Here is a 17,728-nt window from a genome sequence, read left to right on the forward strand (position 1 = left end):
GTGATGTGATGTTTCCCGCCAGCCTGTAGTCAGACGGTTGAGCCAAGGCCAGGGAGCTCAGGCCTGGGCTCCGCTCTCGCAGCACAGCGCACAAATGCTCACCGCTAGGTTGGCGCTATATATAATTGATGCATGCATACCTACACGGATGGGTGATTGGCGCCAAAAGGGGGCTTTGATCCGACAGCTCGGGGGTGAGAGTCAGAATTAAAGCCAGCGACAGATGTGACCCCAGGCCCAGTGGTGGGAAACAAACCCCGCAAAGCAGCAAATTCAGAGAGAAAACGAGCTGGCTTTTACATTACACAGGGAGCGGGGGTGTGGGGGGGGGCTGTCTCTGGGCTGGTGACGGGGACGTGTAGACACAGTACGTGTGCAGTGCCCGAGGCACAGAGATGGACAGAGACAGACAGAGGCAGAGACAGACTGACAGACAGAGACAGATAGCGGCAGAGACAGATAGAGGCAGAGACAGATAGAGGCAGAGACAGATAGAGGCAGAGACAGATAGAGGCAGGGACAGGTAGAGGCAGGGACAGGTAGAGGCAGGGACAGATAGAGGCAGGGACAGATAGAGGCAGGGACAGATAGAGGCAGGGACAGACAGATAGAGGCAGGGACAGACAGATAGAGGCAGGGACAGACAGATAGAGGCAGGAACAGATAGAGGCAGGGACAGACAGATAGAGGCAGGGACAGACAGATAGAGGCAGGGACAGACAGAGAGAGGCAGGGACAGACAGAGAGACACAGATAGAGACAGAGAGGCAGGGACAGATAGAGGCAGGGACAGACAGATAGAGGCAGGGACAGACAGATAGAGGCAGGGACAGACCGATAGAGGCAGGGACAGACCGATAGAGGCAGGGACAGACCGATAGAGGCAGGGACAGACAGATTGAGGCAGGGACAGACAGATTGAGGCAGGGACAGACAGATTGAGGCAGGGACAGACAGATTGAGGCAGGGACTGACAGATTGATGCAGGGACTGACAGAATGAGGCAGGGACAGACAGATTGAGGCAGGGACAGACAGATTGAGGCAGGGACAGACAGATTGAGGCAGGGACAGACAGATAGAGGCAGGGACAGATAGAGGCAGAGAGAGAGAGAGAGAGAGGCAGAGAGAGAGAGGCAGAGAGAGAGGCAGAGAGAGAGAGAGATATATATATAGAGAGAGAGATATAGAGAGAGATATGGATGTGCATGCCGGGTCTGGTGGCTCAGTTGACGAAGGCATCCACTGCAGGGGCCTGTGTTCAAGCTCATGGTCACAGTTTTTTTTCTTCTAGCCCCGCCCCCTCCCCCACTTACCCCGCCCCCACCGGTGCGGCCCTCGGCCACAAACCACACTCTAAATTTGGCCCCTGAGAGAAAGTTTGTGAGTACCCATGGTCTAGTAGGTTGCGAAAAAAGGAGGCCTTTTCTCTAAAAATGTGACAACCATGCAGTTCTAAGTAGAGCTAGGTGCATTGGGTAGGGGTTTTGTCTCCGTCTTTTCTGCATGTCTGAGTTGTCGCCTCTCGTTATTAAGATCAGCATTGAACCAAGATTTTGATTTGAGAGATCTCGATTGTTTTAGTTTGAGTGGCACCACTTGATATAACACCTCAGTCATTGATGTATTAAAGTGTACCATGAGGTCATCAACCGTGTGAGTGGGAGGATGAAGCTGTAGTTGGGCACAAATTCTGGATTCCAGTTTAGTGATTGGGACTTGTTTGTACTTAGGTTTGTCAGTTTGTGCTGGTTGGGATCAGGCGTGTGAATCAATATTAAACAATATGAGGTGGTGGTCGTATACAGTTAATGGGAGAAATCGATCTAAGTGAGACCAGCTCCTTTTTAGTGATAATCACATCCAGAATGACTCCTTTAATGTGTGTTGGTTCATTGCAGAGTTGTTTAAGGTCGTTTATTTCTTTAAGATTGAAGAGGTTCTGGACTTTGGTGTCTTCTGGGTTGTTCCAGTGGATATTGAAGTCGCCCAGGAACACGTCCTTCGTATACGTCGGGGAGAACTGTGTAACTAGGTCTGTTAGCTCTTCTGCTAAGAGGGCGCGTTCACCAGGAGGGTGGTAGATAGTGTGAAGTTTGTTGGGAGCGGAGCCTTTGACTGTAACTTCAACACCAAGGTACTCAAAAGTCAAGTATTCTGCGGTTTTTAATATGGAAATCTGTATTCCTTCTTTGTGAATGATAGCTAGTCCACCACCCATTCGTATCGGCCTGTCATGGCTGATGATGTTGTATGGTGGAGGGGTAAGCAGGTCTAGAATGAGGGTAGAGTGGTCATTAAGCCAAGATTCAGTGAGGAAGGCAACATCTATTTCCTCACTGAGTATAACCTCAGCGATATCTGTAGCATGTTGCACAGTTGAGGAGCATGCATGATAGAGGACAGGGATTAACATTGCTGGAATGTAATGTATGAATAGTAGTGTATTGAGCAGGTGGTCCGGGCGAGTGGAAAGTTCTAGGGATTCTATGTATGCCGATTATTACTGGGATGTGGAGGGCGGCTTATGAATCATATTCTGGCTCATTGAGAGGTAAGAATTGTTGATATCATCAGCTCCCAGTGCTGAAATGGGGCAAAGAGCTCGGAGAGTTCTGTGAGCTTGACCACCCAAGGGAGCGGAGGGCCATGGGGTGCGTTGTAGGGCAGTAGGAGGGACTGTATGGGAAGACAGTTTGTAACTACCCAGAGTGTGTGAGCAGGGTGGCTTGACCCAGCTAGAAAGGTCTTGTTGTAGATGTAAGATGTCGACAGCTAGAGAGTCGAGTTTCTGCTCCATTCGGATCAGGAGCTGGATAAGTGAGTCATTTATGGTTCCAACTTTGAGATTAGGAGGGAACGTTGCATGTCTAGGGTCTGAGGAAGGAGAGTGCGCTATGCTTTGGAGGAGGTCGGTGCCATTAAGACTAGAAGTGGAGATGGTTTGAGCGTGCGGAGTAGGGCCGGCAATGGAATTGGAGATTGTTTGAACAAGTAGAGTTGGTTCTGCCTTGGTCAAGAGGGGTGCGCCTATAGCGAGTTCAATAGCGGACTGACTGTAATTTATGTCTGGTCTGCCTAGTTCAGGGTTAACCTTGAAGAGTTTTGTAACCGTGTGTTTGCTGGTCAGGGTGGAAGCTGTTGAGGTCATTCTAGTGGATGTTTATCAGCGGAGTTTGATAATGGGGGCAGTGTGATTGAAATGAGTGATGGAGGATGTCACCGAGTTGCAGAGTGAATCGATGGGGAAGGGAGATCGGCCCGGTTCTGGGTTTTTGGTCAGGGGGGTGAGGGGGATAGAGGAGTTTGGGTCAGATGGCTCTGTTGATTTAATGAGGTGAATAGTGACAGGAGATGACGATTAAAGATGGTGAGGTGAGGGTCAGTAGCTGGTATGAGAATGTTCCCTGTCCTGAAGATTGAAATGGTGATTTTACCGAAAGGTAGGGGAGGCGAATTTGGAAAGTTTTGATCCATAGAGTCTTTTTACTGACTTAGTGACTTGAATGTGGAGAAGGAAGATGTTTTTCCACTTTGTAGGGTATTTTGTGTAAAAGACGAATTTGGTTTTCTTATTGCCATTGGTCGTGCGGTGGGAGATGTCAACTGTAAGTGTTTTTGAGTGCTGTTTCAGAATTCTGTGTTTTAAATTCTTTTTAGCATTTTTGGAGAGATTTTTAGCATTATTTATGCTCCATGAGTTTGGTCCATAACGCACAAATGCTGTGTTAAGGGGTTTTTGTGGGACCATTGTTAAAGACCGTGAAGTCTGGTTGCAGATGGATCGCACCCTACAGGGAAGAGGAGATAACTGCAACTTGAAGTCTTATACTCCTAGACATGGCTTTGTAGTAGGGTGACCAGACGTCCCCGTTTTCCCAGGACAGTCCCCGTTTTTGGGGAAATGTCCCCGTGTCCCGACACTTTTCTCCAAGTGACTCAAATGTCCCTGTTTTCAAACAGTGTCCCCGTTAAACACAGAAATGTCCCTGTTTTTCATTGTTCTGGTTGAGCATACACGCGCATGCTCTCTTTGCACTGTTTACGGCATGTGTCGTCGCTGAGGTGAGCGCTGTAGCAAGAAGGGAAATCCTTTGAAGAGAGACATTTTACACGCAGCGCCACCTACGTCATCGTGCCAGCCAAAGTTTCTTCTTTGGATAAAACAATATTTCTTCATCCTGTAGCTTGTATTCATAGTCATACAAACTTTTCAGTAGCCCTTATGCATACCGTGCAAGGATTAATGCATTGCTCATTGCATGTTTTATTCATAACCAATTGATGCATGCTTTGTGTTCTCCATATCAAAGCTATGATTTGACCTTTTGAATGACCTTTCAGATCACGGCAAACTGTTTAGCTGGAAAGGACTTAAAGGAGCAGGGTTAACGCCTGTGGGAGAGGCGAGCAGCGCTGCTCGAGCTTTTTGCTCAGGTCTTCACACTATTGCACTATGAGATGATACTAATGGCTAGAGTGCACTATACATACCCCAGTAAGGTAACATGACATCTCAGCAGTAACTACGCAAATGTGGGAGGACAGTGGGGTCGGCCAACCTTTGCCACCCTTAAGACCCTAAGGCAGTAATACCTGGAGAGAAGTTTTTTTTTGTACATTGGTCCATGGCTGCCATTTGGCAATTTAGCATTCCGCAGTTTACCTCCCATGCTTTTCTGTCATGAGCAACAAAGCAACATTGGTGAGTTGTACTTTATGTGGTGCTGACGTGCAGCTATAGAAACGAGCATTGATAAAGCTATTAAATCTGGCGTTTGCTAGCCTGTGATGTTTTATTGATTTTTGGCAAATATATGCTATAGTCCTTAAAAGTGTAAATGTAATAAAAAGTACTAATGCTGCTGTGTGAAGGAGAGGGTTGCCAATAAAAGACCGTGGATTTGTTGTCTGTAATGCTTCATCTCGGTCTGTGGAGGGAGCTGTAATTGTAGTCCTTTTTCTATGTCTATGACAGCTGTCAAATAGTCCTACTTTTATGTCGATGGTTACTGCAAACCATAGTCCTACTTCTATGTCTATGACCTGTCCCCGTTTTTTGTTTTGAGACTCTGGTCACCCTACTTTGTAGTCTCTGTCTATTTATTTATGTATTTATTTTGGGCCAAACCATTCCAAGATGGCTGCCAGATTAGATGAGCAGGAGGAGCTTAAGCTACAGTAGTCTTATGTTAGTTTCTTTTGTTAGGTGGGAGGGGGAAATACAGGGGCACCTGGGCTTCATTAGTCCTTTGTTAATTTTGATACCTGGAGAAGGGGCGAGGCAAAGTTCAAAATGGTGGGCATTGGTGAGTGAAGTGTGTTGGGTGGGAGTGATACCTCCACTGCATTAGGTGATGGATGGAGTACTCACAGGTTGTCTCTCTGTACAGATTTTCTATGACACTTATTGACTCTTAATACCAAAAAGACTGGAATACAATTAGGAGAAATTGTAATAATTCATACTTATAACCTTTAACTAGAATCTTGAATAATTCATTCTCAAAACGTTTGCCATGGAATGTTTTAAAAGTCATGTGTCCTCTCTATAATGCAACAAGTTGAATGAAAACTCTAATGCCCCAATTCAGAAGGTCTCGATAAAATTAAAATATGGTGCAAAACAGTCCGTTTTTCACGGGTTTTTTCGTACAGTAATTCCTCCGGGCTGATTTTGCAGGAATTCTGTGTGGGTAAAAGAGGTTGATGATGGGGAAAAGATGTGGAAATCGTGGGACACAAAACTGCTTTAGCTTGTTATTCCCCATTCAGAAGCTCAGACTGGGAAAGCAGTGTACCCCAAAGTGATTTTATTAACCGTCATTTCGGGCAAAATTGGAATGGGTTCTTAAACATTTTGTATTGGTCACTTCAGTGCGGTCTTTAAAAAAGAATTGCTCGATCTCTATTTAATGTTCTTTTCTTGTGCATTCGTTCCAAACGCAGTGTCGGTGCTCGCTGTAGAGGAGTATGAAGAACTGCAGCTGAACTTGGACCTGGAGAAAGATCTGCGGAAGACTGCAGAGTCGGTGGCGCATCAGGTATGTTCGTTGTGCTGCGGCTGGTAGAAGACCGCTTTACTCCTGCCTCTGGAGCTCTTTGTGTGTGGAGCAGGCTGTAGTCTCTCGTTGTCGCACCGGGATTCCTGAAATGTGTTTTTAATGTCGAGCACAGACATTTTATTTTGTGACTGAACAAGTACGTGCTCTTAAGTAGGATTCTTCAGTGTTTTGTGTGTGTTTAGGATGGGGCAAGGTTCAGAGAGGCCATTTGTTTCTGAAATAGCCATTGTAAGAGTGTAGGTTGATCTGGAAAACTCGGTCACTGTCTGTACTTATTTTGTAATGTAGCTCCTTATTTCGTTTTCCAGATAATGCAATACAAGGCACTAGGGACTCTCCGGCCCTAGTTGAGTTCAACAAAATCAGGAGAATGGCACTATAAATTCTTTAGAATTACACAGATGCACACAGTGCAGTAAGCAAGATCAGCTGCAGTTCGCAACAAGAGCAACTAAAAAAAAACCTCCCTGCTAAGCCGTCATTGCACACATACTCGATTCAGTGTATTACAGGCCCGAAGGTGACACCATACATATGAATACAGGCAAACACATTTACTAAACCGGCACCCCTGAAGATATCCACTAGGTCCATCACACCCTTCCTCCCATCCAAACCAGCAAGTCCAGTCGATGCATCACGCCCCATCAATCCAGGCTACCTAGGACCATTCAGAGGTCTTTTGTCTTACTTTGCTGCTATGGTTACCCGTCAGTCGTATCCTCAGCTCAGCGCGTTTGTGCAGTATTCAGTTTTTCCACATCTATATTTTTTTTTCCACATCTTTAAGCCACTCTCTAAAATTCGGTGGCCTTCCACCCATGTAGATATTCCTTTTGGTTATCACTAGGGCCAGATCTATGAATCCGCACAACTGTCTCAAACCGTTAGTTCTGTGCAGACATGCCAACAACACGTCCCAAGGTCACGAATGCGCCTCCTATCGGCCACCTGCAGCGGTGTGATTATATTTATCCCAAAACGGTGAATCTGTGTGCGTTGTTGTACCATGTGAAATAAGTCTGCCTGCAGAGAACCACACTTATCAGAGGCACCTTGGTACATATGCGCGATCCTAGCAGGGGCAGCTATATCTGGTGCAAGTAATTAAACCGGGTGACTTTGAAGCTGGGATTCCTCAACACGCTTTTAGTCTATTCCAGTACTTGCTTCCATTCTCAATCAGTGAGTTCTTAGCCACGTTTACCCTCCATCTCGTCCTCAGTACAGATATAGCGGATATAACATAGGGGCAATTTCACAGTGCAGCGCAGTCCCTGCATGTCTAGAGGGTTCTCCTTAGAAGAGTCTCGTAGGTAAATCAGACCTGGGCAGTTTGGTGTCTTCTTAGCTGGCGTCCAACAAGCTGCTTGTAACTGAGCGTTGTAGGTGAAAAACCTGTCCGTGTGTTCCTATGAATGTGTCTGTGGGGGTTGTGGCTCAAATCTTGGGACTTTGCATTTCAGCTTTGTTGGGTTTGCCACGTGGCAGGATTGCCGTGCAGCTTTGTGATGAGACTTGTCTTTTGACTTGATATAGCAGCTTCATGGCGTCAGCCCGTGTCATGTGTCTCTGCATTACAGCTATGCTTGGTCAGTGTCTTACGATTTAGGATTGTAAGAGTGTGTCCGTGGCCCACAAATTGTGAATTAAAGCTGCAGTTATGTGGCATAGGCGTATGCTATATGAGTTGGCATTATTCCCATGTGGCCTTGGTTGTCTCATTGAAACTTGGCAGTTCATGCATGGTTGTGCATTGGGATTTGAGATTGTGACTGCGTGCCCTTGGTACCCACTGTAGCTTACAGTTGAAGCCATCTGCCCGGGGCCCAAATGTTGTGACCTAGCATTACAGTCCTGTAACCTTATCCCTGCAGCAGTGTGGCTTTCGCTCTTTCTGCCTGTGCCGTCTTTTTTTTTTTTTTTTTTTTTTTTTTTAAACAGATTAGCAGTTTAGCTATGATTTCATTCTTTGTAATTTAATCTTGTAGCTATATGGCTTTGCCGATGTCTTGTGAGTTAGAAATCGAGCCGTAAAGTCTTTGCCATGACTCGTGACTAGCACCTGGCATTAACTGACGTAGGATAGCAGCTTCATGGCTCGTGACTTAGAATTTCATCCCTATGCATAGACCGGCGCATTCACATTTAGCATTGCAGACCGGGCTGCCTGCCCTCTGAGAGAGGGCTGGGACCCCACTCGGGCAGATCGGGGGTGGCGGTAGAGAACCCTGGAACGCTTGGGTGCTAATTGTGCTCCACTTTCGGGGCGCTTCCCAAGAGCCTGTTTGCCTCTGCGTTGGTAATAGGACTTGAGTACAAGGGCACCAGCCTCACTGGCACGCAAATGAGGGTACAGGAAATGTGCACCCGTGTGATGAGACTTAAGGAAGGGACAACTCAAGGTTCTGTGGCACATCTTTTCCTCAAGGCACATAAAACAGGCACGTTTGCCGCCTGGGCCCTAAAGGCACTTGAGTAATCCAGCCCAGGAATAGTGCTTTGGCCCATTTTTTGTGATTCAAAATTGGAACTATGTGACTGGTCTTTGCTTTCAAACCTAGCATTGCAGACACATGAACATTAAGTGTGTGATCTTAACCAACATATTATGACTAAATGCGCGTTATAGGCTATTTCAGTTTGGGGAGTTCATTGTCTTTCTGGTCATGGTTTCATAAGCTGTCCCCTCACTGCCCAACTAATGTTCCTGTTACTGTGGCTAGTGCTAAACTCTTTGTTTCTCGTGTAGTAAGGTGAATACAAAAATGCCTCATTGTTTCAAATATATACATTGGGTTGTGCATCTGTTTAAAAAATTCATGTTTTAAAAAAAGTAGAGAATAAAAGAAATTCACGGTGATATACAAATACAGCGGCGTATCTGCGGGAATCATTTAAAACCATTTAACTAAACAAAATGCATCATCACAGGAGGTGGTGTGGTTATTTAAGTACATAAAAAATACAGACACCCGGAATATGTATTGTAAAATATTATATAATGATATTGGTGTAGACTATAGGCCAGTTTTTTTGCCAGTGAAATATACTGTTAAGGTGTGTTAGTCCATTAACAGTAGACCCATTTAAAGCCAAATATCCTATGATATAGGTTTGTTTTATAATTGGGGAAAGTGTTACCTTTCACCCGATTGTAGTAAGGTTTATTTGACTCAGTCTATCTGGCTTGCACAATGCTGTATGTGTTTCCTAGTTTTTTATATTGTGATACATGGATGTCTTTTTACCAAAATGTCAGGGGTAGCGAAAGTGACTTCATGCTCCTTGACCTTCACTTACACATATATATGCTTATAGATACACACTTACACACACGCAGTTAAATAAACTCACTCTAAACTGCACGCACACAACATACATACGTTTAAAAGCATTTTTTTTTTACTTCAGCTGCCTGGGAAAGTCATATTTCAGCTATTTGTACTCCATTTTTTAATAAACTGATAGCGAATAATGCAATATTATTCATAATTAGTATAGTAAAACATTGACCAAAAACGAGGTGAGTGAAGCCCCCACCGACGTCCATTTGGACTCCTAAATGACGTCCATACTGTGATAGTAAGGGAGATATTTTGATTTTCCTTGAGTATTTCCATGTATTGCGTCATTGGTTATCTGATAACAATTGTAGTCCCATTTCCAGGTGGGGATCCTACCATCTCTTCCAACGTTAGGTTGAGATGGGACTGTTTAAGTGAAAGAAGATCATAGGTTGTTAGTTAAGACATTTTTAAGCCTTTGAGTCCAGTAACCTGTCATAGTACGTTTCTCCAGTGTTGGTGGTATTATACTTATAACTTACAACTATTTTCTATTCTCCGAACTTGAATAGTTGTGGCGTCAATTGTTGCCATAGAAATTCAAGGGAGATGCTGGAAAGGCTACGTATCAGGAGGCCTATATTTGTTGCTGTAAAACGAGTGGCACGACGCACTCGCTTCTGGTTTGACCCACATAGGTGCATCCACAGGTGCTCTATCAGTTGAAGATTTTGAGAAGGAGGTAGTTTGAGTGGCAGTCAGGAGGTGTGGTGTTGGTTAACCTCAAATCAAAAGCAGTTGACTGCCAGCTTGAACTGTAGGCAGTCTAGGAGAACAGTGGGAGATAAATAATGTTGGAAATTGCACTGGCCTAAAAGGTCTACATATAAAAGTAAGCGTAAAGGATGTAGAATTTCCTTATTGTGCACTCATTTTCAAAACTGCACCCTGTTTGGTGACAGTGCTTCCTTGGTTTTGAAATCCCTGTGGATGGACCTTTGCATTGTGAAGAGTTGGGTTGAAATCCAAACACAGCCTTGACAAAATGTTTTTTTTTTTTTTTATTTCAAAAGTGTTTTTTATTTATTTTTGTGCAAAAACATTAGCATTTCTGTTACAAGGTTAGCCAATCGCAATTTATACAACAGTGCCCTGAGGCACTATGACACATTTACTTAGCTAACCCCACATGACGTTATTTACTGAAAACAAGAGAAAGGGTGACGGAAAAAGAAAGGAGTGAAAGAAGAACAAGGAGCCAGGCTCTGATAGTTATAAATCCTTTTATTGCTTATCAAACTGACATACGACTAGCTTACTTGTGAAGAAATTGGGAAACATGTTGGCTTGCATACAGACCTGTGGGGCCATAATAGTTGCGCTCAGTTACATTCACTTGTCCGTACATAAGGGGGACTAGGGTATGTTTCGCCAGCATGTCTTGTTTTCATGGGGGTTCGTAAAAGTCTAGGTACGTGTCGATTGATTTCCACATCCCTCTGGAGGTTGGTCTCCAGAGTGAGTTCTGTTGTGCAATGTTGTCCGCACCTCTGTGATGCGTAATCCAGTTGAGCCGGCCTTTGTATGATTTCTTACTTGTGTCCTTCCAATTGGCTAGGACCATTTTCACTGCTGCGTTCAGCAGCAGATTTCGTAGGTCCTTATCGTGATCTGATCTTGGTTCTACGGACATAAATGCAGTGGCGAGGGAGGAAAATTAATTTGTTAGCATACAGCCCAGCAACTTATTTATACAACCAAAGATTTTCTCCCAGAATGTTTTAAGTGTTGGGCATTGGTAGATGAGATGTGCTAGGTCCCCCTTTTCCTTGTTACAGTTCCAGTATAATGCATCCTCCCTGAGACCTAGTGAGAATAAGCATGCAGGGGTCCAAAAAGCCTTATGGAGTAGCCAAAATGTTGTTTGTGAGAGCACTGGGGAGATTTTATTGCGTGAGGCAGAGGCCCATAGTGTGGCCCGTTCTTGTTCGTTAAGTATGGTTTTAGTTTGTTTTTCCCAATAGTTAATTGTCTTGTCATGAAGTTTAGAGGATTTTGGGCGTAGGAGTTTGTAGAGGTGTGAGACCTGGTGTCCTAATTTATTAATGTTTGCCACATACCGGGAGATTGACGGTTGTGCGGTGGATAGTTTGGTTTTGGTCAAGGCCGTTCTGATTTTCAAAAAGTTATACAATTCAATGTCGGTTAAGTTGTGCCTAGATTTGAGGTCTGCGAAAGTAACTGGGTATGCACAGTCTTCTAATTGGTAAGGGTGGTAGATACCTTTCTCAATCCATGTGTCGAAGGCTAGGCATTTTCCCTTCTACAGAATCATACTATTGGCCCGAGTGAATCCATCTTTGAGCCCTTGATGCTATTCTCCAGTTTCGTGTCTATTTTTAGTAGTGCAATTTTGTGTTTTTAAAAATGGACTTGGAGGCTTGGTTGTGCCTCTATGATTTAATTGTTGTTTGTTTAAAGATTACCATGTTTGGGAGTTATGTTTTGTGGAAGGGAAGCCATTATAGATCGAGTGGAGTTTCAGTGGATCTGCAGTGGTAGAAGTGCATAGTGGGGGAAGGCACAAGGGTTTGTCACCACAAGAGGCCAGTAAAAGAATACTTTTTGTCCTACATTAATGGTTAGACTTGTCTCATAGTAAGCAAAGGAGCTAAACTGGGCCAACAATAGTCAAACTTTTGCATTCTCTGTGAAAGGAAATGTATGATACTTTAGCACTTTGAGACTCATCTGAGGAGACTCAATGAGCTTTACGTTTAAAACAATACGCAGTAGCATACCTGCCCTTAGCCCGAACTAAGCACAACAGTGTGGTTTGTTTCTTTCATAAATTACTGTCCTTTGCCTCTATTACCACTAAAAGCAAAACAGATAGGAGAAACATTGTCAGGTCGAATTGTATTGTAATTGCATTTATATAGCGCTTACTATCCCTGACGAGGCATCAAAACGCTTTTTGGGCGAGTAGCACGCTACTCTGGAACCCATTGAGGATTAGTGGTGAATTAGTCTAGTGAAATATGAAAGTAATCTGAGCGGTAAATAGGTTTGTCAGTTATTTGGATTCAGAAGGATAGTGGAGGGATAGAAGAGGAAAAAAGTTTGCGTTTATATAGCGCTTGCTACCCTTGATAAGGCGTTGAAGTGCTTTTTCGGCGAGAAGCACCCTACTCTGGAACCCATAAAGGATTAGTGGTGAAGTAGTATAGTGACATATGAACTTAATTTGAGTGGTGGACATGTTAGTCTGTTTGGGTTGAAAAGGACAGTGGAGGGATAGAAGAGGGACGGATTTAGTATTTTTGTGTTTCGTATTGGAGCTCCTAGCAGTAGGAGGAGCCTTGGGATGAGTAAAGGGAGGTGGAGGGGGAAGAGTCAGAGCTTCGGGTTTAGAAAGGCTTTTTTTGAGAGATCAGAACAGTAAAAGGGGTATGAGATGATGCAAGGAGGGGTAGAGTTATTTTGGGGATCATTGTAGTTGTATGGGGTTTGGGATGAATGAGAGAGAGGATATATTGATAAAAGTATAGGATGAGAAATAGTGTAGTGTTTTGGATATGAGGAATTAGAAGAAAAGTAACAAATATATAGATCCATAAGTACATGGAAGGTATATAGATGCATAAAAGAAGGTAGTATATGTAGAATAAACTTGCATTAAATAAACGCCGGCTTTAAAGTATTGTTGTACTTTAAATCATTTATTTATTTTTGTAATTCAATAGTTTAGCAAATGTAGATATGATAAAAGATTTACTTATTTATGCAGTCTCTTATGTACATGTTAAAAACATAGAATAATGTATCTAGCAGTAATATGTACATTTGTTAAGCAGAACAAATGAATATATATATTTTAAAAAAAATCTAATTATTCTACACGTTTATAGAAAGCATTAAACCTATATAGGTACATATCTATAGTACAAATAAATGTTTTTATGCAGAGGGATATGCTGTATATTTCGGTTTGCACATGGTGGTTATGTGGGGGGAGAGCCAATTCTTGGTAAGGTGGTTATCCTTGGATCTTATGTTGGGGGTGATTAATTCCATAGTTTGGCTGCTTGAACAGAGAAGGATGTGCCATCCATGGTTTTTTTCTTGTACATTGGGATTTTGAGGCGAGGTGCTGCTCCAGAGCAGAGGTTCCTTTTGTGGAATGTGTTTGGTGATTTTATTCCTAATGAAGAGTTGTCCTGTTCCATGTATCGATATGTGGGTGATACAAAGCGGCTTGAATGTAGAGCTTATGTCAACGATAACCAATGCAGGGCTTTCAAGGCAGGGGAGATGTGATCTTGCAGTTTTATATGTAAGAGTTGTCTGGCAGCCGAGTTCTGAATCTGTTGTAGTCTTTCAATGGTGATCTGTGGTAGAGGCTAGTGGCAAAATCGAGTTTGGACAGATCAAGGGGGATGCTAGCCTGGACCATGTGTGGAAATCCCAAATGGGGAAGAATTTTTGCAGAGTTCTTATAGTAACAAAACTTGAGCAATGCTAGTTTGTCCACTTGGGCATTCATTGATAGCTTGGAGTACATGGTCATTCCGAGGTTTCTTACTTCCTTTGATACTTTAGGCGGTGTTCCCTGATCATCAGGCCACGTACAGAGCGGGTCATAATGTTTCAGTCGCCACCTGTGAGTATTTCCGTTTTGGAAGCATTCAATTTGAGATGACTCCGTGTCATCCATTGATCCACTACTCTGGGTCAACTGAAAATTGGTGAGTTTCCAATGTCTTTGGGGCATTCCAGTTGAAGGAGTATGGCGTGTCATCTGCACAGGTTTAGAACGTGAGGTGAACTTGATTGATCAGTGCTGGTATGGACTTCATGTAGATGTTGAAAAGCATGGGTGAGATGTTAGAGCCTTGAGGGACCCCTGCTTTTGTGAAGTACAGTTTGGACAAGAAAGGGGGGTATATGGATGACATTAGTTCTGTTGCGAAGGTAGAATGTGATCCAGTCTAGAGCAGTAGCCTCTATGCAGGCTTCGTAGAGTCTTTATATCAGTGTCATGGTCAACAATGTCAAAGACAGCTGAGAGGTCCAAGAGAAGTAGCGCAGCAACCCCGTTGCAGTCAACTGTGTTCTTCAGGTCATCCCAGATGGCAAGGAGGGCAGATTCTGAGCCTCTTCCTGTACGGAATCCCGTTTGGAAGTCTGAAAGCATGGCATTATCTTCAATGAATTGTGACATCTGGGTGAATGCTGCTCTTTCTATCAGTTTGCCAAGGAAAGGTCCATTTGTAATTGGTCTGTAGTTGTCAGTGTTCTGCGGGTCCAAGTTTGTTTTCTTCAGTAATGGACGTATGTATGACTTTGAGTTCTTCTGTAAATATTCTGGTAGTTAAGGAATTGTTGATGATTCTTCTTACTGGAGTGTCATCAGAGGTTGTTAGAAGAATTGGCTTGAAGGTTTGTGGTGGACACGGGTCAGAAGGGCAGCCGGCAGGCCTACTTGCTTTGACCAGGTCCATAATTTCATTGTGTAAAATGTGTAGGAAGGAACGGAAAGACTGGGTTAGAGTATTCTTGGATTGTTCGGAAATGTCAGTGCTGGTGCTTTCTTTGTATTCAGTATGAGTCCAGTGTGTCTGCTTTGGCTCTGTGTAATGATTTGCCAGTTGGTCATCTGTGAAATCTTGAGCAATGGGAAGAGCTCATTCTAGGCAATTTGGTTTTCGAAATTCATTGAGAATTTTATAGAATTCTTTATTTGCACATTTAGCATTTTGAATTCTGTCTGAAAAGTATCTTTTCTTGGCTTTTTTGATAGCCGATTTATATAATCTGTTAATTTTCTGTAGGCAAACTTTGTCTTGATTGTGGTTTGTTTTGAACCAGGCATGTTGCAGCTTTCTAATTTGATATTTAATCATTTATCTCTGTATTTCTCCAAGGTGCTTGTTTTCTTTTATTCTGTTGTCACTAAAAATCACATCAGGATATCGAATGCTTCCTGTAGCCACTGATCTAGTTTTTGAACAGAATTTATTGTCTAGATCTGTACTGGATGTTAGTTGTGTTTCTAAGTGTTCCAAATTGAGTTTGTTCCACGATCGAAATGTGGATGCACGTAAGGTGGTAATAGGTGCATTGGTTAGTAATGTTTTATGTTGGAAAGCAAGCAAATGGTGGGTGGTCTGACCATGTGACTGGAGTCATTGTTTGAAATGTAACTAGTTCTTTATTTGCAGAAATGACATCTAGGATGTGTCCAGCGATGTGTGTGGGTTTGTGGACAATCTGTTGCAGGTTCAGCGCATCTAGGCTAGCGATGATTGTTTTTGGATGGGGCATATTGGGTTTGTCAAACCAAATGTTAAGGTCACTCAGAAATCATGGGTTGGACTGTAGTGATATCCAGTTTGAAACTGTCTCTAGAAGTGTGTCTTGGGAATGTTGCATTGCTAGGTGAATGTCTTTAAAGGAGCAGGAAGTTACAGGAGGAAGATTGTGTAGGGTTGCATCTGATGAAAAGGGCCTCACAATCTTTTATGGAGATGTCATCAGCTTTAGTGATATGTATTGTTTGTCTGAACATAACAGCTAGGCCACCTCCTTTTTTGCCTATATGATTTTGGGTGATAGTTTGATAGCCTAGAGGAAAGGCTTCATGCAGGACTGGAGTCGAATCATCTCCCAACCATGATTCAGTTATGAAAAGTATGTCAGGTTTTGCGTCCGTAAGAAGGATGTAGTTGGTGATGTTTGTTTTTAGAGAATGATCGAGCATTTATTAGTAGACCGTTTAGAGAATGTGCTTTGAGGATAGTGTGACTTTTGTTTTGTAGAAGTGATAAGTATTTTGTGGGCTTGCAGCAGGTGTGTCCTTAGTGTTGGGTTAGCTGTATGTGGATAGCAATCGTGTAGCTGTTCTGTATCGTGTTTCTCGTCCAACAGGCCAATAAGGCATTTTGATGGGTCTGCATGTGTAAGTGGTGGCTGAGAGTGAGTTGGTGCGCTGCATTGTTTTTGTAGTGTAACCTTGTTGTGCAGTAGACATGGAGAAGCAAAGTTGTGAGGTGTGGCACTTTGCTTATTTTGTTTGCGTCTGTTTAGGGCAGAGTCTAAGCGAGTCAAAATGTTGGCTGTGCATGCGCCTAATATCGAACAGAATCATTTCTTCATAACTTTCCCAGATACCCTGGTACCTGAATCCCTGGAGAGATCACCCAGATCAGAGAGACTTCATGCTCTTCTCACATGCTCACCAGACATATTCAAAAATTGAGTATGTATTAGTGAGTAATGCATTAATGCCTCTTCTACGCAACACAGAATTGGTCTGATAGTGTTCTCAGTTCATGCACTGATGGATTTGACCCTGACCTGGAATTCGCAGTCACCTGGCAAAATGGCGGATAATGCATTAAGCTTTGCTTTGGGCTCCATCTCTAAGAACCGATATCCGATCTCATATAGGGGAATACTTTCAGTTAAATTCTATCCCAGATGAAGTGGCCCCTCTTGTCATTGGAACTCTTCCAGAGAATTGCTGGTCGGTAAATGCATTGGACCTATGGTCAACCTAAAGAGAGCAGAGTGCAAAGGAAAAACATCTGTCACAAAGTAAGCTCACAAACGCTGAACAGGCAGACAGGCCCTGATAACCCCTCCTAAACATGATCATGTATTTGAGGGGAAAACTTAGCTCAGTGGCTAAAAATAAGGTAGAACTGATTCTGTTGCTTTGGGGGGGGGAAAAAACTATCATACAGTCAATTCTGTTGCTTGGGGGGGGGGGGGGGAGAAACTATCATACAGTCAGGACGGCAGAGTAGGACCCCGTCTGGCAAGGCAGGTGCAGCAAAAGCAGGAGAATGGTTATTTGAGGAGACCTACAGTTTTCTGAGGGTTCGACCCTCTCCTACGAAGGAACAATCGAGGCCTTCAAATCCACCATGCTGCCTTAGACTCCTCTCTGTCTTTCTCAGACAGTGACCAAATCTCACACACAGTATCTGCATCACTTTGATGTATGACTCCCGATCAGAGGGACCCGCTTCACGCCCCATTACACAATTTGAGCGAATGGCATCTATTTAATTTCTCAAGCTACACGAAACTCCAGATCTAAATGGCTTTGCCCGAAGATTTTAAATAACGTTTACTACCTACCTAGAGCCACGCTTGACAACCCTTTTCAATTCAGTCGTAAGAGAGGGCAAAGTGACCCCCTTCAGTAGGTGAGGGTAATGTTTCCCTAATCCTGAAGCCAAGTAAAAATCCGAAATTTTGTGCCTCATATAATCCAAAAGCAATTAACATTGATGCAAAGCTATATACAAGCATACTTGCAACTAAATTGCAACGGGGATGTGACATAACCCAAAACGCACACCGCATC

The 17,728-nt window shown here is 43.5% G+C and overlaps 1 protein-coding gene across 1 annotated transcript in view; it reads left to right on the forward strand.

Moving 5' to 3' along the window:
* SHTN1 (shootin 1) overlaps positions 1–17,728 on the forward strand; it is a 592,071-nt gene that overhangs the window by 299,478 nt on the left and 274,865 nt on the right. The window contains exon 8 of the mRNA XM_085603138.1: positions 5,949–6,043. Coding sequence (XP_085459264.1) covers positions 5,949–6,043 — 95 coding nt within the window. The remainder of the gene's footprint in view (positions 1–5,948; positions 6,044–17,728) is intronic.

This window comes from Triturus cristatus, chromosome 1_2 (assembly GCF_964204655.1).
Source record: "Triturus cristatus chromosome 1_2, aTriCri1.1, whole genome shotgun sequence".
Lineage (NCBI taxonomy): Eukaryota > Metazoa > Chordata > Amphibia > Caudata > Salamandridae > Triturus > Triturus cristatus.